The 23,478-nt window shown below is 62.5% G+C and overlaps 1 protein-coding gene across 2 annotated transcripts in view; it reads right to left on the bottom strand.

Moving 5' to 3' along the window:
* The window catches only part of SND1 (staphylococcal nuclease and tudor domain containing 1), a 74,044-nt gene that overhangs the window by 40,253 nt on the left and 10,313 nt on the right, over positions 1-23,478 (bottom strand). For both annotated transcript variants that reach the window (XM_071418453.1, XM_071418452.1), the window contains 6 exons: positions 22,831-22,991; positions 22,651-22,742; positions 21,093-21,248; positions 20,356-20,462; positions 19,570-19,660; positions 11,939-12,052 (listed from right to left, as the gene is read on the bottom strand). In XM_071418453.1, coding sequence (XP_071274554.1) covers positions 11,939-12,052; positions 19,570-19,660; positions 20,356-20,462; positions 21,093-21,248; positions 22,651-22,742; positions 22,831-22,991 — 721 coding nt within the window. The remainder of the gene's footprint in view (positions 1-11,938; positions 12,053-19,569; positions 19,661-20,355; positions 20,463-21,092; positions 21,249-22,650; positions 22,743-22,830; positions 22,992-23,478) is intronic.

A 23,478-nucleotide genomic window follows, 5' to 3' on the forward strand; every position in this document is an offset into this window, starting at 1 on the left:
TCCCTTCCAACCCAAACTATTCCATGGTTTTATGATTCCAACATTCCTGGCTGAGAAAGAACTGGGGAAGAATCCATTAATTTGGGCTGGGTGCTGACAGGAGCTCCCCAAGGGGCTTTAACCCCACTGGCAGCTCCGTGCCAGCCCCAGCCCAGCCCCAAACCCCTCTGTGGGGGCAGCAGGGTGGGCAGGGCCCTTTCCATGGAATTACTGGGGAGCATCCGAGCACGGCGCTGCCCGCTCCCGGGGGATTCATCATCCAGCAGCACTTGGCTCTGTGCCCCTCTCCGGGGCTGATAAGGAAATTGAGACATCCCAAAATATCCGCTCCTTCCACAGATCACTCGTGCTTTTCCCTTCCTCATTTCCCCACTGCAGCGTTGGAATTTGGAGTTAAACCAGCCCGACTTCCCCAGGAGCTCCGGAAGAGCTGCTCCCTCCCAAGGAGGCTGAGATCCCTGGAAGAGCTGTGCCAGCAGCATCATCCCTGCTCCAGGCATCCAGGATCTCCCAGATAAACAGGAAACATGGCTCTGCTGCCACAGGGGTCTTGTCCCAACCACTGGAATTCATCCACCCTCAGCCTGTGTCTGCCTCAGGAACGAACTGCCCACAAAAAGGTGGAAATCACAGGAGCTGGATTTATGCTGAATACCCTTTGGCTGCTGGAATGCAGATCCTCAGCAGCCTGGAATTGGGGCACGGCATTCCAGGCATCCCAAACCGGGCCCTTGGAATTGGGGCAGGCATCCTGGACACCCCAAACTGGGCACCTGGAAAAGGGCACTGCATCCCAGACTGGGCACCTAGAACTGGGGAATGCATCCCAGACTGGGTACCCGGAATTGGGGTGCTGCTTTTCAGACACCCCAAACTGGGCATCTGGAATTGAGGGGTGCATCCTGGAGACCCCAAAGTGGGCACTTGGAACAGAGCACTGCATCCCAGACACCCCATCCTGGGCACCTGGAATTGGGCTGCTGCATTCCAAGCATCTCAGACCGGGTACCTGGAATTGGGGGATGCATCCCAACCCCTACCACGGTGGGAGATGCTGGTTCCAGGCTGCCCTCAGTGCAGAATCCGGCTGGAGCGGCCTCGGGATGTGGCTTTGCAGGCACCAAGGGGATGTGGCTCTGAGGGCCACGCGGATTTGGGAATCCAGCGGCGTTTTGGCTGCTCTGCTCCCACAGAGAGGGGAAACGGGGTCAGCGTTCCTGGAACAGGAATGATCCCGACCCAGGGTCTGGCTGTGGGACACTGGGACACCGGGAGATGCCTCTGCTTCCTAAAACCGTCACCGAGGGGACGGGAACGGGGACAGGGACGAGGACAGAGGCAGCAGCTGCTGCCAGGCACGGCCATTTCAGGGCTCCGGGAAGAGCCTCCACACTGTCCCCGTTGTTATCCCGTATTTCAGAGGATAACTGCAGAGCCTGAGGGATGTACAGCGGGGCTGTCCCTTCCAGCCCTCCCTGCCCTGGATTTGGGGTCGTGTGGGAGGGGACTGGACTCACTCCCGGCCCCTTTTGTCCCCGCTCCCCGCGGGTTTCACTGCCGTGGATCCTCCCACACGGCCCCGCGGGCACCGGGACCCTGAGCAGGGTCAGGGCAGCACTGGGGAGTGCTGGAATGCGGGAGCAGCTCAGAGCCCAGCTCAGAGCCCAGCCCAGAGCCGGAGCTGCACCGAGCGCTCCAAGCCCACCCGCACGTGACGGAGGGAAGGAGGAAAAGCAGCTGGAGAAAAGTAGGACAGCGGGGCTGGGAGCGAGGGAAGAGCTTGGAAGGATGGAGCTGCCTCCCCTCTGCGGGGCTGGGACAGGGACACCCCGACCTGTCACTGTCAGCATCATTGTCACTGTCACTGTCACCCCTGCCCTGCTCACAGGATGCTCTGAGACCCCCTCGCCAACCCCGGGGGGCTGCGCTGTGCCGGCGGGTCCGGGGAAAAGGCAGCATGGATCTGTCAGCCACAGCACAGACAGGAGCCCTGGCACAGACAGCATGGATCCATGGCACAGACAGGATGGATCCATCAGCCACGGCACAGACAGGATCCATGGCACAGACAGCATGGATCCATTATCCATGCACAGGCAGGATGGATCCATCAGCCATGGCACAGGCAGCATGGATCTGTCAGCCACAGCACAGGCAGGAGCCCTGGCACAGGCAGGATGGATCCATTATCCATGGCACAGGCAGCATGGATCTGTCAGCCATGGCACAGACAGGATCCCTGGCACAGACAGCATGGATCCATGGCACAGACAGGATGGATCCTTCAGCCATGGCACAGACAGGATCCCTGGCACAGACAGGATGGGTCTGTCAGCCACAGCACAGACAGGATCCCTGGCACAGACAGCATGGATCCATCAGCCATGGCACAGGCAGGATCCCTAGCACAGACAGCATGGATCCATTATCCATGGCACAGGCAGGATGGATCCATCAGCCATGGCACAGACAGGATCCCTGGCACAGACAGCATGGATCCATTATCCATGGCACAGGCAGCATGGATCCATCAGCCATGGCACAGGCAGCATGGATCTGTCAGCCACAGCACAGGCAGGATCCCTGGCACAGACAGGATGGATCCATCAGTCACAGCACAGGCAGGATCCATGGCACAGACAGCATGGATCCATTATCCACAGCACAGGCAGGATGGATCCATTATCCCTGGCACAGGCAGGATGGATCCATTATCCATGGCACAGACAGGATCCACAGACCAGCCCCAGTCCCTGGCACAGCCCAGGTCACCTCCAGCACACCCACAGTGACACTGGGGCCGTGCCAGGCCACGCCACCCCTGTGCCAGCAGGGGCCCAGCCCTTCCTCAGCACCAAGCCCTGCAGATCCAGGGCAGCTCCTCCATGGAAAGCCCGTTCCAAGGGTGCCCACTTTTCTACTTGCACTGGGAATTTTGGGAGGTTCTGAGGTGCTGCCAGTGTCACCAAGGATGGCCGGTGCCACCAGAGTCCAGGAACTCGAGCTGGGGGAAGGGGCTGGGGGGGGCTGCAGGTGCCCCCCAATGAGGGATGTTCCCAATCCATCCCCCCTCCATCCCATCCATCCGTCACATCTCCAAATGTCTGGCACTGAATGCAGCCGGTGCTAACGGAGGGGGAATATTCATGATTCCCGATTCCGGGAGCGGCGCCGGCAGAGGTGCAGGAATGGGGGTGTTCCCACTGCTCCCACGGCTCCAACCCCCCAGTGCTGGGGAGGCTCCCAGCTCCCACTCCTGAGCACAGAGGGATGGGTGCCCTGGGATAAACACGGAGCCCTGGCCCTGCTGGGACCCCCTGTGACCACCCTGAGCTGGGAATTGGGGGTGGGATGTGAGCCTGAGCCAGGCCTTGGGGCTGGAGCTTCCCTGTCCTGTCCGGTGCGGATGGAGCTGCTCCTGTCCCCTCCCTGCCCCACTGGGTGATGGCACCGTGTGGCCCAGCTCTGTCCCCAGGGTCCCCTCGGCCACCCCCGCGGGTGACTGGGCAGGATCCGGGGCGATGCCGGAGCCGTGCCTGCTTCCCACCCGGCGCAGAGGCTCCGGAGCTGGGAGATGGGAAGGGAGCCAGTGCAGAGGCTCATCCCACGCTAAAATCAGGGATCGATTCCCGAGGCACAAGGGCCGGAGCATTAATTGCAGAGCTCAGCTCTGTGCCAGGACCGAGGCGCTGCTCCAATTCAGTGCAATTTCCCATGCGCTGAGGAATTCCAGCAGCTCCCGAGGAGCTCAGAAGGTCAAAGCTCCTCTCTCCCAGCAGCGTTTTCACGCTCATCCAGCCGAGCGACAAACAGCCGGGGCTGGGCACGGACCAAACCTCTGGAGCGGCTCCCGGAGCGCGCGAGGCTGGAGCAGCATCCCCGGGAATGCGAGCTGGCAGGTGCCTGGATCTCCCTCCAAGCATCGGTGTCACAACACCAGGCAGGAATTACAACAGAGGAATTGCAGCACTTAGCGGGAAGCGGCTGGGGAGGGATCTCGGCGCAGCCCGCTCGCTCTCCGGGGATTATTCCTGCCACGCGGCAGATCCCGGTTTCGGCGGCGGCAGCAGATGGGCTGAGCGCGGCCTGCTCGGAGCAGCACGGCCCCGGGGCCTCCCGGAGCTGCTGCCTCATGCAAAAGCTGCTCCGTAATTGCTGGCAAGCTCCTGCCCAGCTCCCCGGCCGGCTGCGGGGCTGGCCGGCTGCTCCAGCACCAGCCCGGCTCCTGCTGCCGCTGCTGCCGCTCCAGCGCTCCGGGCTGCTCCCGTTTCGCTGCCGAGCTGCTGCTCTCTGAGCCATGAGCAATTTCCTGGGATGCCAGCAGCTGTAATCCATACAGGAACCCAACTGTGCCAGCTCGCAAATGAATCCAACCCGGAGCAGGCCTTGTACCTGGCGCTGGCGGCTCCCCCGGGAGCCGCCTCCGCAAATTTGGACATTTGCTCGTGGCCGGGCAGGGAAAAGGCTCCCGAGGCAAAGCGGAGCTCTCCCCCGGATCTCCCCCAGCCGGAATTTAACACCCTGCGCTGCCAGGAGCCGCCGTGCCACGATCCAGAGGCGCGGGTTAAACACCGAAGGGCTGCCTTTCCAGGCAGGAATGACTTTGGGAGCGGCAGGAGGCTCGGCAGCCGCAGATGCAAGCAAATCAGTTTTTACCGGCGCAGCACTTGCTGCCCGGAGGGCACATTCCAGGTTCCCAGAACATGCTGACTGCACTCTCTTCTCCCTGGAAGCGACTGCAGCTCCCATTAAATATTGATCCGGGAACTCCGGTGCCCCCGCGCCTCCTCTCCCCGGCTCTGCCAATATTTAGAATCCATTAAAGTCGCGTGCGGAGCACTCGGAGCCGCGGCGGCTCCGCACCGGCCACGCCGGCAAATCAGTTCGGTTACACAACCCTGGATGAGCTGCCATGATCCCTGTAGCTGTAATTTAGCGGGAGCGGGCCCGGATGAGTTCATGGCTTTGTTCCTCGTTAATCTTTCATGCTCGTTGAGTGCGGAGCAATTTGTGTAGTACAAACCCTGCGCCACAAATTGCAGCCGCGACCTGCTCCGCGTGCATCCCGCCTGGCATTCCCAGCGGGGCCGCGGCCCTGGATTCAACCCCGCATCCCGGAACCGCTCCCAGGACTGTCCTCACAGCACCCACAGGGACAGGGATTCATCCACGGGAACAGCTCCGGGACTGTCCTCACAGCACCCACAGGAACAGGGATTCATCCCCAGGAACAGCTCCCGGGACTGTCCTCACAGCACCCACAGGAACAGGGATTCATCCCCAGGAACAGCTCCCGGGACTGTCCTCACAGCACCCACAGGAACAGGGATTCATCCATGGGAACAGCTCCCAGGACTGTCCTCACAGCACCCACAGGGACAGGGATTCATCCCCGGGAACAGCTCCGGGACTGTCCTCACAGCACCCACAGGGACAAGGACAACAAGGCGGGGACACGGGGGGAGCTCAGCTGAGCTGGAGATTCCCGGTTCCTTCAGGCTCGTTACCAGAAGGATCACGGAATGCTGTGGGTGGGAAGGGGTCTTAGGGACGATCCAGTGCCACCCCTGCCATGGCAGGGACACCTCCCACTGTCCCAGGCTGCTCCAGCCCCACTGTCCAGCCTGGCCCTGGGCACTGCCAGGGATTCAGGGGCACCCACAGCCTCTCAGGCCCAGGGATTTGTGCCGGTGCCTCCATCCTTGCAGAAGGTTTGGCAGAGCCCACCCAGCCATTCCCGCCTGGAAATCGCTCCCTGTGCCAGCCCCTCCTCCCAGCCCTCGCCTGGCAGGGCTGTGGCATCGCCCGCGCTCCCGAGGGTGCCAGCGCAGCCTCTGCAGGGCCCAGGAACGTTCCCAGCTCCCGGCAAGGCGCTGCCAAGCCGTGCAGCCGCCCTCTTCCCAAAATCCAGCTGGCTGCTCCCTGGAAAAGCTCCCAGCGGACACCTGCAGACCATCTGTCGAGCGGCACCCACCGAGCAGGACCGGCCCCAGGCTCTCCATGGGTATCCAGGGTGGCTCAGAGCCGGGAGCAGCAGCTCTTTTCCAGGGATGGAGCAGCTGGGATTGCTAAAAATGGGTGGGATGGGATCTTTCCCAGCTCCTTTCCCAGTCCTCCCGCAGGGTTATGAATCCAACTGGAACAACCTCAAAAGCTGAGCTCCAGGGGCTGGGCCGGGCTGCTCTTGGCCCCAAGGTCATTCCCTGCCCTTCCCGCCTCCAGCAGGACTGGCAGAGCTCCAGGCAGGTCGCCGGTACAGAGCTCTTGCAATCCCACAGAAAAATCCCAGGAACCAGCGAGGCACAGGGAAAGGAGGAAGCACCAGCTTTGATGGGTGTGGGTAAAATGCTCCCTGAAATCTGCTGGAATGTGGCAGGATGAGCAGCCACATCCACCACCCCTCCGAGCAGCCACGACATTCCTGACACACAAAAATTCCGAATCCAGGAGCCAAACCCTGGCACCTCCGAGAGCAACTGGAACCCCGGAGCCCCAGAGCCCCGGGGTCACTGGGATCTGCAGGATCCAGAGTGTCCAGAGAGCCGGACACAGCCACAGGAATCCCACCAGGCACCATCTCCAGGAGCACCCTGGAATGTCCCACATTCCAGGTGGGATGCTGATCCCTGGTGGCCAGGGTCCCACGGGAGCGGGGCCTGGATGATCCAGCAGCTCCCTGCCTTTGGAATCACAGCAGAAAGCCAAGGAACCTGCATGCAGCTCCTCTGAGAGCTGCAAAAAAAAAATCCAATCCCAAATCCATCTGTTCTCCCTCTTTCTGAAGCCATTTCCAGCTTTCCTGTGCTGCCAGCTTTTCCCTGCTGGGGTGGTGGCAGCTCTGGGAAGCTCCCATTGCTCCAGAGCAGGCAGAGCACCAGGATCCCCCATCCCAAATCCTGGCCAGAGGGGCCTGGGGTCCCTGCCCAGCACTGGTGTGGGACAGAGGGACAGGAACGAGCTGCCATTCAGGGGAAACACGGAAAACCAGAGAGCCTCAGCTTTGCATCCCTGGAAAAGACATCTGGAAGTGTCCCAGGGCCATCCCGACAATCCCTGGAGAAATCCCACACCTGCAGTGCCAGCCTGACCTCGGCTGTGCAGGTGGGACCAGGGAGTCCTGGAGCAGCTGGGAAAGGAGCTGGGATACCTCTGCTCCCAGTCCCACTCCCAGGGCTCCCAAAAGCTCCCAAAAAAGAACCCCGGAGCAGCCTCCAGGTCCCTGCTCTGGCCGGGGGCACTGTCCCCGTTCCAGCTCCCCGGCTCCCAGCCCACCCCCAGCAGCCTGCCTGTTCCCTGCTCCTCCCGTTCAATCAGGATCCATGTGCTCGGCTCCCCCTCCTCCAGAGAATTCCCAATTAAGAGATCAATTTAGATAAATTGGGGATTGGAGCAGATTTGTGCTGCAACTGCCGCAATCCAGAAAATTCCGCCGGAGCGGCTGACGGGGCCTGGAGTGTGGCTGTCCAAGGGAAAGAGCCGGTGATTGGAAAAGGGAATGGAAATATCCCAAACTCTGGGAACCGTGGTGGCACCGACACCCAGGGAAGCTCTGAGGCAGAACCACCACAGCTGGATCCAGCAGGTCTGAGTCCTCCTTGCTCTTCCCAGGAATTGGCTCTTCCTCCATCCCATGGAACTGCCAGACAGGGCTCAGCTCCGCCTCTGGATGGATCCAAGGCCAGCAAACTGCCCCAGGGAACAGGATGGATCCATCTCCAAAATGGATGGATCCCAAACCCCACCACAGGGTTCAGGGCTGAGCGCTGGCTGCACCTCGGAACAGCTTCCCTGAATCCACAGGCACCTGGAGCATCCCAGGGACGGGAGCATCCACGTTCACAGCCCCAGATGGGGGCTGCATCCCACGGAGATTCCAGCCATCCCAGGGACACATTCCAAACTTCCCAGAGAGAGATTCCAGTTATCCCAGTGAGTTTCCAGCCATTCCAGTCAGAGTTTCCAGCCCTTCCAGTGAGATTTTCCAGCCATCCCAGTGAGATTTTCCAGCCATCCCAGTGAGTTTCCAGCCATTCCAGTAAGGGTTTCCAGCCTTTCCAATGAGTCTTTCCAGCCATGCCAGTGAGTTTCCAGCTACCTTGATGAAGACTCCACCCATCCAGGTGAGGTTTTCCAGCTGTTCCCCCACCTCATAGCACCAGTGCAGCACCTGGAGCAGCAGGAGATCCATCTCCATCCCGATCCGAGACGTTCCAGGACAGAGCCGAGCGCTGGGGACGCTCCCGGCCATCGCTCCCGGGATTCATCCAGCACTGGGAGATGAAAGGCTGGAGATGAAAGGCTGCAGGATCCCATCACACTCCGTTTTCCGTCTGTCACTTCCCATCTCCTCCACCCGGAGCCGTGGGAGCAGCAATTAGCGCTCGGCAGGTCGGGATGGGATTCCCGGCGGAGCTGCGATATCCCGGGGCTCCTGCTCCGGAAGGGAGGAGAGGCTGGGAAGAGCCCTCAAAGGGGCACTGGGGGAAAAAGCCTTCCAGGGGAGCCTGGAATCAGGCCTGAATTGTATTTTATGCATTTTATATTTTATATTAAATAAAGGTATGTATGCTCCTAGAATTTATATGGATCCCAGGATTGCTGAGGCTGGGAAAGCCCTGCAAGGTCACTGAGTCCAAACTGTGCCCAATCCTCACCTTGCCCCTAGCCCAGCGCCCTGAGTGCCACATCCAGGAATTCCTTGGACACCTCCAGGGATGGGGGCTGCAAATTTCCCCTTCCAAGGCCTGACCTCCCTTTCCATGGGGAAATTCCTGCTGATTCCACCCTAAGGCTCCCCTGGCCCAGCCTGAGGCCGTTCCCTCTCCTCCTGTCCCTGTTCCCTTCGAGCAGAACCCAAGCCCCTCCACAGGTGGATTTTCAATAAATGCTCATTTGTTATAAATATTCCTGTGGATGTTCTGTAAATCCTGACACATTCCACGGAGAGATGTCCATGCTGATATTTGATCCATAAACAGATGTGTCCACACTCCCTGAGCTCCACATCCACCTCTGGAATGGCAGCCGGGATGGAGGTCCCCACCCTGAGCCCCAGCAAGGGTGGGTTTGATCCCTTGTGGAATTCTTGGATGTTTTTTCCATAATTTTAACTGCTGGTGTGGAAGGGAGAAGCAAACCCATCATTAATTGCACTGCCAGGTAATTAATGACAGCACCAGGGATGGAAACATGACGGAGCCACGGAAGTATGAAACCCAGGGAGAAATAATTGGATTTAACAGGAGCATCCCAGGCCAGAGGGACCTTGGGGAGACCCTGGTGGGGCAGAACTGGGACCAGTACAGGACACAAAACCTCCCAGTCTGGATGCCCCGGGCAGGGCTGACACAAACAGGAGCCAGGACCAGCCCGAGGAGGAGGAGGAGGAGGAGGAGGAAGCAGAGGAGGCAGAAGGAAGCAGCTCTTCCTCTAAGGACTGGAAATTCCACCTTTCTGGGGGGGGTCTGGCAGCACAACTCCACCCCCACAACCCCTGGATGTGCCCTAAAGGTGCAGCTGATTCCAAATGCGGATCCCAGTCCATGGGAACAGACATTGAGCAGCCACAGGGCTGCGATCTGGGGACCTCAGGGTGCTGGGATGTAACACTGAGGGGCTGGGAGGTGACCCTGGGGTGCCAGGAGATGACCCTGGGGTGCTGGGATGTGACACTAAGGGGCCGGGATGTGACATTAGGGTGCTGGGAGGTGACATTGAGGTGCTGGGATATGACATTGGGGTGCTGGGATGTGACCCTGGGGTGCTGGGATGTGACCCTAGGGTGCTGGGATGCACAGGGACAGCCCAGCCTCGGGGGCACAGACCCCACGCTGCAGGACCCCCGGAGCCCCAGGGTTCGGGAGGAGCGGAGCGCCGCGCGGTTCCGGGGCCGATCCCGGAGGATTTCCAGCGGATCCGCCCGGCGGCGGCGGGCGGGCGCTGCCTTTCCGCAGTCTCCTTGGAGACTGTGGCTGCTCCGAGGGGATCCCGCTGCTCCCGCTGCTCCCTGGCTCGCGGCAGCTCCCGGCCCCGCCGTGCCCGTGCCAGAAGAGCAGCAGCAAGAGGCGATCTGGGAAGGCATCCATAGCTCCGTGTGGCCAGAGCAAGGCGGCGTGCGGGGAGGCAGGAATTTCCAAATTCCCGTTCCCACAGCAACGCGGGGTCACCTCGGGAGCCGTCGCCCACCGGCACGGCCGGGCCGGCCCGTGGTGCTCCAGGATGGAAAACCGCCTGGAAAAGGTGGGTTTGGAGGAATCTTGGCTTGGCCCCCCTCGTGTGCACAGGCAGGAGCCTTCCCAGGAGCCTTCCCAGCATCTCCAGAGGCGCTGGGGGAGGAGGAGGAGGAGGAGGGATGTGCCAGGAACAAGGCAGGCGCTCCGAGGGTCTCGGGAGCTCCGTGATGCCACAGCTCCGAGTGCATCAGCCATGGAGGGAATGCAGTAACAGAGGGAACAGCACCAGCATGGGGATAAATCCCTGCCCTGAGGAGCCCCTGCTGGACTGGGATCACCAAGAGAGGGCAAGAAATGCCCATCTCTGCACCCCCACCACTGTCCCAGAAAGGGACACAGGGATTGGAGCCACATCCTGGCTCCCGGAGCAGCTCCAGAGCTCCGAGTGGGATGGAGACTCTGTGAAGAGGGATCAATCCCTCATTCCAGTTTCTGGAACAGCTCCAAAGCTGTAAGCAGGGTCAAGGAGCCTCTGTGTAACACAGGAATCAATCCCTCATCCCAACTCCTGCAGCAGCTCTGGAGCGGTGAGGGGATGAGGGAGACTCTGTGACACAGGGACTGATCCCTTACCCCAGTTTCCAGCACAGCACTGAGCTCTGGCCACAGTCAGGGACACTGTGTGTGTGACACGGGCTGATCCCTCATCCTGCACAGCCCCAGAGCTCTGGGCACAGTCAGGGACACTCTGTGTGTGACACAGGCACTGATCCCTCATCCTGCACAGCCCCAGAGCTCTGAGCAGGGCCAAGGGCTCTCAGCATATGCTGCACACACACCAGGGCCATGTCCTGTTTCCCAGCCCAGCTCTGAGCAGGGTCAAGGGCGCTCCCCGTGCCCAACCCCAGCTCATCCCAGCGCTTTCATGTCCCTGCCGCGCGCTCGGATCCGGCTCCAGCGGCGCCGGCCTGAGAGAGCTCAAACACAGAGAGCAGGGACCAAGCTGTGCAGGAACAATGTGACTTTTCCAGCCCTTCCCAGCGTTCCAGAGCCTGCCAGGAACCCATCGATCCTGAGCCGCCGGTCACGAGCCGGCCCTGGCGTCCCTCGGAGCCCAGGACACAGCAGCTGCTCCTCTGGGGTGGGAGCTCCCAGAGCCCAGCCAGCCCCACGGCCCAGGGGAAGGAAAACCGAGGATTCACCCCCTCAGGAGCAGCTGTGCAGCCTCCTGTGCCTGCCCCACAGATGGGGACACAAGGGCACAAGGCCACAGGCACAGGTATCCCTAAGGAACATCCCACACCCCCGGCCGGGAGTGCCCACGGAACAGAGGGGAAACTGAGGCAGGAGAAGAGGGACGGATTTGTCTCCCTGCAGCCACCAGTGCACGCTCCTGCCCTTCCCAGGCCTCCTGCATCCCATGGGATGGGCTCCCGCAGGAAGGGAAAGGGGGCACGGGCATCCCAGAGGGAGCAGGAGCCCCATGGGAGGGGGGATCCACACAGAACCCACCCTTCCCCCTGCCCGGCCCCTTCCCACCCTGCTCCCATCCCCTCCCTGTCCCCACAGTGTACCCAGGCACTGTCCCCGCAGTGTCCCCAGGCACTGTCCCCTCCCTGTCCCCACAGTGTCCCCAGGCACTGTCCCCTCCCTGTCCCCAGTGTCCCCAGGCGCTGTCCCCGCAGTGTCCCCAGGCGCTGTCCCCTCCCTGTCCCCAGTGTCCCCAGGCGCTGTCCCCTCCCCGGGCGCTGTCCCCGCGGTGTCACCTGGGCGCTGTCCCCCTCGAGCCGTGGTGGCCGGATGCTGGACAGGTGAATGGTTTTGTGGTCCCCAGAGTTGAGCTTCACCACGATGGCGTCGGCGTTGAGCACCTGCATCACCTGGGGACAGAGACAGAGCTGAGCATGGGGACACCGAGGGCCAGGTGCCACCGTGACACCGGCCCTGCCACCCTGACTGCCATCCCCAGCACAGTGAGCAACCCCAGCCCCAGCCTGGCTGTCACCGGGGCAATGTGGCTCCTGGCACGGTGACACGTGGCACACCAGGGCACTGCCAGCCGTGTGTGTCCTGTGCCAGGGCTCAGCCCCCTGGGTTCTATTCCAGAGGCAATTCCAGAGGGGCAGGAGCAGCAGCTGGACACTGGACAAGGGATGATGCTCGGGGAGGAGAGAGCCAGGACAGCCCGTGGTGGGAGCAAAATAATCAGGATCACAAAGTCAGGGAATCCTGGAATGGGTTGGGTGGGAAGGAACCTCAGAGCCCCTGCAGTGCCACCCCTGCCATGGCAGGGACACCTCCCACTGTCCCAGGCTGCTCCAGCCCCAGTGTCCAGCCTGGCCTGGGGCACTGCCAGGGATGCAGGGGCAGCCCCAGCTGCTCTGGCAATCCCAGCCCAGCCAGGAATTCCTCATTGCCAAGATCCCATCCCTGGCTGCCCTCTGGCACTGGGAGCCATTCCCTGGGTGCTGTCCCTGCAGGCCTTGTCCCCAGCCCCTCTGCAGCTCTCCTGGAGCCCCTTCAGGCCCTGCCAGGGGCTCTGAGCTCTCCCTGGATCCTTTCTCTCTCCAGGCTGGGCACTCCCAGCTCTCCCAGCCTGGCTCCAGGCAGAGGGGGCAGGAGGATCCCAGTGGGGCTCAGGACACAGGGCTTTAACAGTCCCAGTTCTCCAGCCCAGCTCAGTAGAGTGCTGGATATTCCCAGTGGCAGGACAGGAACCTTCCCCTGCCTGCTCCCAGCACAGCCCAGTCCCCCCAGTCCAAAAGGCTCCCACGGCTGCTTATCCAGCAGGATCCTGATCCCACACATGCCTGGAGCCACGGGGGGAGGCAGGAGCTGAGCCCACTCCAGCCCTCTTTGCCCTGCAATCACACCCACCCCTCCCAGCGTGCTGGGCCAGAGGGAGAGCAGGATTTAAGGAATTCTGATCCGAGCAGACACCACAGGGCACAGCAAAGCCCCCGGGAACGTCCCGGCCTCTCCCGGCTCGCAGCTCCTGGATGTTTCCTCGGCAGGAGCAGCCCAAAGCCGTGTGCCTGCCAAGTGGAGTAATCCAATCTCACGCTCCAGGGCATCCAGGGGCGAGGAGGGAGCGGCCTCTCTCCTTCCTGCCGCCCAAGACTTGGGAAAAGCGGGATGCGAAGCGGAGCTGCCGCAGCCAGGGCCGCTGCGGGTCAGCTCCGGGGGCAGATCCCGCGCTCCATTACACATCCAGCACATGCTTCCCCGGGAGCCGCGGGAGCCGCGGGAGCCGCGGTCACATCTCATTTGTTCCCTGGCAGCAGGAGGCAGCAGCCGGCCAGCGGCTCCCGGCGGCGCGGCCCCGATCCGTGCGGGAGCGGCAGCGGGGACGGGCCCGGCCCCTCCGGCCCCCAGCGCCCCTCCCCGGCAGCAGCGACTCCCGAGAGCCCGCACAGGGGTGGTGAGCCGGCTGAGAGGGGATGCAGGACACGGGATGCAGATAGCAGCACATGGATGCAGCAGGACACGGGATGTAGGACACGGGATGCAGGAGCACATGGATGTAGCAGGACACGGGATGCAGCAGGATACAGGATGTAGGACATGGGATTCAGCAGGACACAGGATGCAGCAGCACATGTATGTAGCAAGACACAGGATGAAGCAGGGCATGGGATGCAGCAGGACATGGGTGTAGCAGAATATGGGATGCAGCAGGATACAGGATGAAGCAGAACACAGGATGTAGGACATGGGATGCAGCAGGACACAGGATGCAGGACATGGGACATAGCAAGACACAGGATGCAGCAGGATACAAGATGAAGCAGGATACAGGATGTAGCAGGATATGGGATGTAGGACATGGGATGCAGCAGGACATGGGATGTAGCAGGGCATAAGATGCAGCTGGACACAGATGTAGGATACAGGAGGCAGCAGGACACGGATGGAGCAGATGATGGGATACAGCAGGACTTGCAGCAGGACACAGATGTAGGAGACAGGATGCAGCAGGACACAGCACCTGGAGCAGGGACATCGTGTCTCCCAGGCAGGACAGAGCTGGGTGGCAGCAGGAGCCAAGAGGGACCTCCAGGGTCCCTGCAGGGCCCTGACCCAGTTACAAAGGGTCCCTGCAGGACATGGGATGCAGCAGGATATGGGATGCTGGAGGACAAGGGACACAGCAGGACAAGGGACATGGGACACAGGGCCAGGGCTCCCACGGGATGCCAGTCCCAGGCAGGACAGAGCAGGGTGGCACAAGGGGCACACCCAGGTGCCCACCCTCCCTGGGCAGCCACTCCCTGCTCTGCTGGAGCTGCAGGGAGGGCAGGAGGGTCACAGGGGGTGACACAGTGACAGAACGGTGACAGAACGGTGACAGAACGGGCAGCTCAGCACCGCCCCGGGGCCGGGGCTTTTGTCTCCCCCCACGTTGCCAGCCCGCTGCAGCCACTTCCCTTATCCAATATTTATTGTGGCTTCTCCTGCCTGCGAGAGGCCCTTTGATAACGGGATTGGAAGGATTATTTTTTTAAAGCTCTGCAGCTGTTTCTTGCAGAGCCAGCACGCTCCGGCTGCTGCTTCCCACGTTCCCCGGGCTGGGAGCAGGGAGGGCAGCTCTGGAATGTCCCTGTGGCACCGGCCAGCCCGGTCACCCCCGTCCCATCACCGCTCCAGGGCACGGGGCTCGCAGCCCTCCCTTGTCCACATTTATCAGGAAGATTTTTTTCCTCACTGCAAGAGTTGGGCTCAACAAAGCCTCCAGTTTTCCACCCCGGGCTCTGCTTGTCCCCAGTACTGGGGGCACACAGGGAGGGAGATTTGGGATCAGAACAGGACACAAAACCTCCCAGTCTGGGTGCCCTGGGCAGGGATGGCACAGACCCGGAGCCAGGACCAGCCCGGGGAGGAGGAGGAGGAGGAAGCAGCAAAGGGAAGCAGCTCTTCATCTGAGAATTGGAAATTCCACCCTTCCCAGCAGTCTGGCAGCAGGACCCTACCCCAAAAACATAGGGGACGTGCCCTAAAGGTGCAGCTGATTCCAAATGCTGATCCCAATCCATAGGAACAGCCAGGGATAGACACAGAGCAGCCACAGGGCTGAGATCCAGGGACCTTGGGGTGCTGGGATGTGACCCTGGGGTGCCAGGATGTGACACTGGGGTGCTGTGATGTGACCCTGGGGTGCTGTGATGTGACATTGGGGTGCCGGGATGTGACCCTGGGGTGCTGGGATGTGACCCTGGGGTGCCAGGATGTGACACTGGGGTGCTGGGATGTGACCTCAGGGTGCTGGGATTCCACGTTTAGGGATGGTTTCCCTGGGAGCTGGGGAGGACAAGGACCCCCATGCCTGGGGACCATGGGGACATGTCCCCACTCCCAAAGCTCCTGTCTGCTGTGCTCCTGGGACAGCATCCCTGTCCCGGGACAGCATCCACTCTTGGGATGCACAGGGAGCATCCCCAAAGCTGAGGGTGACCTCCTGCACCCCAACAAGGACGGTGGCACTTGGGGAGCCAGAGCCCAGCACCAGGAGTTGCTCGAGTGTCCCCCCACCCAAAAATGTCCTTTAGAGGGGTTTTGGCAGGGTCTGGCACTCAGCTCAGCTCAGGAGCAGCTCCCAGGCTCGGCTCTGGCACGTCCCCCCGAGCTCTGGGATGATTTGGCCGCGACCAGAGCTCCCAGCAAAGGGACTGAAAGCCAGGATCAGAGGAGCCGGGCCGGGCTCAGGAGCGTGGCAGGGCGGGAGCAGGGGCGGGACACGGCCCGGGGCTGCTGGAGCCCCCCAGCCCGCGCTGCCGCAGCCCCCCCTGCAGAGGATGGCTCCCAGCCCAGCCCAGCCCAGCCCAGCCCAGCGCAGGCACGGCTCCGCAGCGTGTCCCAAATCCCGCTGCTCCCAGACCAGCTGACGTAGGGATTTCGGGAGAGAGCCTCCAGCCCCTTTGACATTTCCCTTCCTCTGCTTTCTCCTCGCCCCTCACCAGCACCAGCCCCACAAGAGAGGCTGAGCCTCCTCTGCTCCCCCAGCCCAGCCCAGCCCAGCGCCGGCAGCCGCAGCCAAAATTAGCCGGAGCCGATTTGCCGCGGTTGATCAACGGTGCAAAGGCAGGTTGGGATCTTCCTCCTCCTCCTCCTCCTCCTCCTCCTCCCCCTCCCCTCGCAGCCCCTTCCAGCAGCTCCTGCGTCAGCTCTGCCGCTGCGAACGAGCCCCGCTGTGCCGAGCACGGAGGCGGCTGCGGCGCCATCCCTGCCCGCCCGCTCCGTGCCCGAACCCGGCACCGGCACCGGCACGGGCCGAGCCCCGGGAGCGGGACACGTGCCCAGCTGCGGGCCCCGCGGCCGTGCGGGCATCTGCCCTCCTTCTCCCTGCCGCCTGCGATTCTGGGCGAGGGCAAAAAGACAAAAGAGCCCCCAAAGTGACACCGAAATGCGGGGGCGCTGCGGCTGCCAAAGGCCAAATTCCAGAGCCCCGTGCGAAGAGCAGGAGCGACCCAACAGGCGGAGAAATTCCAGTCTCCTCCCCGAAAAGCAGGACACGGTGTTTGCTGCCTTTGGGGGCTCCCAGGGACCCCGCAGAGCCGGGGAATTGGGGGCATCCTGCAAACTCTGCCCCCCAACCCACGGGGATCCCACTCCACAGCACCGGGGGTCAGTGCCCACCATTTCCCAGGGAAAGCTGGATCCCCACCGCTCCTGGGGATGGGGGCGAGATGCTGCTGATCCCAAAGCCACCCCGGACATCCCCTTCCAGAGCCTGGGGGGCCCCCCTGCTGCTATCCCACAGAATCGCGGCGTGTTGGAAGCGCCGGGAGCATCCAGCCGCCCCCTCCAGCAGCTGAGCGGAGCGTGACTGACGGCCCTGGCACAGCTCCTGGCACAGCTCCTGGCACAGCTCCTGGCACAGCTCCGGTGGCAGCCGCTGCCAGCGGCGCTTCCCAGCGTTCCAGCGCCGGCACGCGGCCCTGCCGTGCCCACGGGACACCTGCCCAGGTGCCATTTGTCACCGCCACGGGGAGGGGACAGCCACGTCCTCATCCCGAGGGATGGGCTCTCAATTCCGGCCTCCCGGAGCCCCTCCGAGCTCGGTGTCCCTGCACTGCTCCCACAGGGAATGCCCAGCACACCCTCCCTGGTTTGGGCAGGTTCTGGGGAGCTCTGCTCCTGTCCCAGCCACATTTGAGCCCTGGAGCAAGCACAGGAGCCATTCCCAACCTCATCCCAGAGGCCACAAGCCAGCACTGCCACAGGGATCAGCTCTGAGCAGCTACAGGAGCTCCTGGCTGTCCTGGCAGCTCCAGAGCTTTTCCATCTCTGCTCCAGTCAACCCCCAGCATCCAAGAGACCCCCAGGGTCTGCAAAGGCTTGATCCCATTCCTGCATTCCCCAGGATCTGCCAGGCTTGATCCCATTCCTGCTTTTCCAAGGAGCTGCCAAGGCTTGATTCCATTCCTGTATCCCTCCATAGGATCTGCCAGGCTTGATCCCGTTCCTGCATTCCCCACCAGGATCTGTCAGGTTTGATCCCATTCCTGTTTTTCCCCAGGATCTGCCAGGTTTGATCCCATTCCTGTTTTTCCCCAGGAGCTGTCAGGTTTGATCCCATTCCTGCATTCCCCGCCAGGATCTGCCAGGCTTGATCCCATTCCTGCTTTTCCAAGGAGGTGCCAGGTTGATCCCATTCCTGCTTTTCCCCAGGATCTGCCAGGCTTGATCCCACTCCTGTATCCCCCCAGGAGCACCCAGGCGAGGCCAGGTTGCTCGGACACAATCCCGATCCCGGCAGGACCGGAGCAGCCGGAAGGATCCGACCCTGCGCAGGGACCAGGCCGACTTTCCAAGAAATGTGGCTGCTGCCCATTCCCAGGGAAATTCCAGCGGCTCGGGAGCCACGGCCGCTGCCTGGGCGAGGCGGCAGCTCCATCTAGTGGGGCCGATGCCACGGATCCTGCCCGGCCCTGCCCGGATCCCGCAGCTCCCGCATCCCACCCGGACCGGCCCGCGCTCCTTCACCTCCCTCCAGCACCGGCTGTGCCCCTGGATCTGTGCTGGGATAGGGATGGCCAGGTACCCATGGGCAGGGATTGCCGGGCATCCATGGGCAGGGATTGCTGGGCATCCATGGGCAGGGATTGCCAGGGCATCCATGGGCAGGGATTGCTGGGCATCCATGGGCAGGGATTCCTGGGCACCCAGGGGCAGGGATTGCCAGGGCATCCATGGGCAGGGATTGCCAGGGCATCCATGGGCAGGGATTGCCAGGGCACCCATGGGCAGGGATTGCCAGGGCACCCATGGGCAGGGATTGCCAGGGCACCCATGGGCAGGGATTGCCGGGCATCCATGGGCAGGGATTGCCGGGCATCCATGGGCAGGGATTGCCAGGGCATCCATGGGCAGGGATTCCTGGGCATCCATGGGCAGGGATTCCTGGGCATCCATGGGGAGGGATTGCCAGGGCATCCATGGGCAGGGATTGCCGGGCATCCATGGGCAGGGATTGCCAGGGCACCCAGGGGCAGGGATTGCCAGGGCACCCAGGGGCAGGGATTGCCAGGGCACCCAGGGGCAGGGATTCCTGGGCCCCATGGGCAGGGATTCCTGGGCACCCATGGGCAGGGATTGCCAGGGCATCCAGGGGCAGGGATTGCTGGGCATCCATGGGCAGGGATTGCCAGGGCATCCAGGGGCAGGGATTGCCAGGGCAGCCATGGGCAGGGATTGCTGGGCATCCATGGGCAGAGAACACACCACACCCACTATGAGAGGGGCTCAGCAGCATCTCCAGCCTTTGGGAGAAGTGGGAACCAATACATGGGGCAGCCATTCCCCTGGGAACACTGGGAATTGATCCATGGGGCAGCCAATCCCCGGGAGGATCAGGAATTGATCCATGGGGCAGCCATTCCCCTGGGAACACTGGGAATTGATCCATGGGGCAGCCATTCCCCTGGGAACACTGGGAATTGATCCATGGGGCAGCCAATCCCTGGGAGGATCAGGAATTGATCCATGGGGCAGCCATTCCCCGGGAGGATCAGGAATTGATCCATGGGGCAGCCATTCCCCGGGAGGATCAGGAATTGATCCATGGGGCAGCCATTCCCCGGGAGGATCAGGAATCAGTTGAGATGCAATCCCATCCCCCTGGCCCCGCCTGACCAGAGTGAGGTGCCAGGACACCCCCAGTCCATGCCCACAAACCAAAGCCCCTCTCTCTCTCTCTCAGGGCTCCCTCCCTTCTCCTGGCACCTCTGCCCACTGCAGCCCTGCTGGGGATCCCAGAGCACCCTGGGATCCACGGCCGTGATCCAGCCCAGGGAAATCCCTCTGGGGTTTGTGCAAACCCATGGAGAGGCCAGACTGGGAGCTGGGCACCCCGTGCTGTGCCCCTGGTCCCCAAATGTCCCTTCCCAGCCCCGCTCACCTTGGCCACAAACTGTTTGTCCTTCTGATCCAGGTTTGCCGTGGGGGCCACGTAATCCCTCCAGATCCTCAGCTTGCGCTCCTTGGCAAACCTGGCGGGGTGGGGACAGTGGGACATCAGGGCTGGGACACCTGGACGTGCCAGGGGTGGCACTCCCAGTAAAGCACCCGGGAGAGATGGAGGGGAGATCCCATCAATCCCACCCCAGATCAGCCACATGGGGCTGGAGTCACTCTGGGCACCCCATGGATGCAGCTGGGTGCAGTGGGAACAGTGGGATCAGCTGGGATCAGCTGGGATCAGCAGGATCAGTGGGACCAGCAGGAGCACTGGGATCAGCTGGGAGCAGTGGGAGCAGCTGGGATCAGCTGTGTGCAGTGCTAACAGTGGGAGCAGATGGCATGAGCTGGGGGCACTGGTAACAGTGGGATCAGCAAGAGCACTGGGAGTAGTGGGATCGGAGGGATCAGCTGGGAGCACAGGGATCAGAGGGATCAGCTGGGAGCAGTGAGAGCAGTAGGATCAGCTGGGAGCACTGGGATCAGAGGGATCAGCTGGGAGGAGTGGGAACAGTAGGAGCAGACGGGATCAGCAGGGAGCAATGGGATCAGCTCGGAGCACTGGGATGAGCTGGGGGCACTGGTAACAGTGGGATCAGCAGGAGCACTGGGAGTAGTGGGATCAGAGGGATCAGAGGGAGCACAGAGGGAGCACAGGGATCAGCTGGGAGCAGCAGGAGAAGAGGGAACCGAGGGAGCAGAGGGATCAGCAGGATCCCCATCCCACCTCTCGGCCGCGCGCAGTTTGTCGGCCCCGCGGGTGTAGACGGCGATGGACCAATCCACACAGCGGGCAAAGCCCTCCTTCAGCAGCAGCTCCGTGATGTTCCCGTTCTGCAGGGAGCAGGAGAGGGCTCGGGGGTCAGCAGGATCCCCCCAGGCTCAGCAGGAACCCCCCTGGCCCTGGCCCTGCTCTGGGGGACCTGCACAGCCCCTTCAATGTCCCCTGAGCTCCCAGTGCTACTGGAGACCTCACCAGTGACACCCCTGGGCTCTGCCCTCCTCACACGGATCAGGATATCCCAAACCCACCGGGAAACAGCCCATGAATCCCAGCGCCACCCACAGGCTCTGCCCTCCTCACATGGACCAGGATGTCCCAAACTCACCCACAAATCCCAGTGACACCCCCGGGCTCTGCCCTCCTCACAGACCAGGATATCCCAAACCCACCAGGAAAGAGCCCACAAATCCCAGTGACACCCACAGGCTCTGCCCTCTTCATGCAGACCAGGATATCCCAAACCCACCCACAAATCCCAGTGACACCCCTGCGCTCTGCCCTCCTCACATGGACCAGGATGTCCCAAACCCACCCACAAATCCCAGTGACACCCACAGGCTCTGCCCTCCTCACAGACCAGGATGTCCCAAACCCACCCAAGTCCCGGTTCCCCCACTGGGAGCAGCTTGTGACCCCCAGAGCGTCCCCAGGCCCCGGAGCCAGCCCGTGCCAGCTCTCACCGGGTGCAGGATGGTGCCCAGGATGTTCTGGTTGTGGCAGCTCTCCAGGACAATCTGCACATCCCTCTGGAGCAGCCGTGACTCCGTGAAGAATTTGGCTTCAGCTGCGAACGGCTCTGGGACCTCGGAGTCAGCCTCGCGCTTGAAGGTGGGACACTGCGGGACACAGGGACAGTCAGGGCATGGGATGGACCCAAAACCTCAGGCTGCCCCCATTCCCTTGCTCCAAGGGCGTTTTGGGGACTGAAATTGGGGGATTTGTGTCAGGACAGAGCCCTATGGCTGCCCTGGGAAACAGGGACCGACTATAACCCTAACCCTAACCCTAACCCTGGACAGGGACCTGGAGCTGCTCTAGGGCTGGAGCCCCTCGGTTCCCAGGGATCCAGGCTGGGAGAGCTGGGAATGCCCAGCCTGGAGAGGAGGAGGATCCAGGGAGAGCTCAGAGCTCCTGGCAGGGCCTGAAGGGGCTCCAGGAGAGCTGCAGAGGGACTGGGGACAAGGCCTGCAGGGACAGCACCCAGGGAATGGCTCCCAGTGCCAGAGGGCAGCCAGGGATGGGATCTTGGCAATGAGGAATTCCTGGCTGGGCTGGGATTGCCAGAGCAGCTGGGGCTGCCCCTGCATCCCTGGAGTGTCCAAGGCCAGGCTGGACACTGGGGCTGGAGCAGCCTGGGACAGTGGGAGGTGTCCCTGCCATGGCAGGGCTGGCACTCCAGGGGCCCTGAGGTCCCTTCCCACACAAACAAGTCTGTGGTTCTTTGAACTTGGACAACAGCAGGAATTTCTCCATGGGAAGGGTGATCAGACATTGGAAGGGGCTGCCCACGGAGTTCAAGGAATTCCTGGAGGTGGCACTCAGGGCTCTGGGCTGGGGACAGGGTGGGCATTGGGCACAGCTGGGACTGGATGGGCTGGGAAGGCTTTTCCAGCCTCAGGGATCCCGGGATCCCGTGAACTCCCAGCACAATCCTGACCAGGGTGTCTGACAGCCCCACCCAAGCCACACCTGTCCCCACCCCACGGTGACACCTCGGGCTGCTCCCAGCCTGGCACCGCAGGTGCAGCAGGTGACAAGGATGTCCCTCCACCCCTCCCTGCTGCAGCCTGGGACCCAGAGAGCTGCAGGTGCCAAGGAGGTCGGACAGGGAAAGAATTAGGCAGAGGGAATGTGGCAGTGGGAATTGGGCAGCGAGAACTGAGCAAGGGGAATTGGGCAGTGGGAATGGGGCAGAGGGAACGGGGCAGTGGGAATGGGGCAGAGGGAACGGGGCAGAGGGAACTGGGCAGTGGGAATGGGGCAGAGGGAACTGGGCAGTGGGAATGGGGCAGAGGGAACGGGGCAGAGGGGATGGGGCAGAGGGAACGGGGCAGCGGGAATGTGGCAGAGGGAACGGGGCAGAGGGAACGGGGCAGAGGGAATGGAGTAGAGGGAACTGGGCAGTGGGAATGGGGCAGAGGGAATGGGGTAGAGGGAACGGGGCAGAGGGGATGGGGTAGAGGGAACTGGGCAGAGGGAATGGGGCAGAGGGAACTGGGCAGAGGGAATGGGGCTCACCTTGATCCCCGAGAGCATGACGGTGACCAGGTAGAAGTCGGGCAGGAGCAGGGCCCTCACCACGCTGCCGTCCCGCACGTGCTCGATGATGGCTGCAGAGTGACACCGGAGCTCAGCCCACTGGGCTGGGGACACGGGACATGGGGACACGGGGACACAGGGACACAAGGACACCCTTACCATTGACGGGTTTCTGGTGCAGGGAGTCCACGAAGTGCCGGGGGTTCTCCAGGGTGTACTTGAGGTCGCGCACGGTGTGCGAGCCCGTGCCCTCGCTCCACATGCCCTTCTTGGCGCTGCGGGCCTGCTCCTCCAGCTCGGCCAGCCGGCTCTGCTCGGGGCTAAGGGCACGCCGCACTCAGACCCGCAGCCTCCGGGGCCATCCCCGCCCGACCCAACGCGGCTCCTCCCACCGCCCATCCCAGTGGGAATGCAGCGGGAAGCGCCTCTCCTGCCATGGATGGGGAGGAGAGCCCGGGAACCCCTCCAGAGGCTGCTCTGGGCACCACGGGGGGAGGCAGCGGCGTTCCCGGCTCCCAGCAGGGCAGAGCAAGGCTGGGAGAGCAGGGAAGGCACATTCCATGGGATTCCATGGGATTCCAGGGATCAGCCCGGCCCTGCACGCACAGGCGGCCACTGAGGGGCCACCAAAGTGCCCATAACCCCCTCCCAGCCCTGGCACCAGTCCTGCCACAACAAACTCGGGGATATTGAACAGAGCAGCTGGGGCTGCCCCTGCATCCCTGGCAGTGCCCCAGGCCAGGCTGGACACTGGGGCTGGAGCAGCCTGGGACAGTGGGAGGTGGCCCTGCCATGGTGGCACTGGAG

The sequence above is a fragment of the Agelaius tricolor genome, unplaced genomic scaffold (assembly GCF_023055355.1).
Source record: "Agelaius tricolor isolate 1412-34295 unplaced genomic scaffold, bAgeTri1.0.p SCAF_86, whole genome shotgun sequence".
NCBI classification, from domain to species: domain Eukaryota; kingdom Metazoa; phylum Chordata; class Aves; order Passeriformes; family Icteridae; genus Agelaius; species Agelaius tricolor.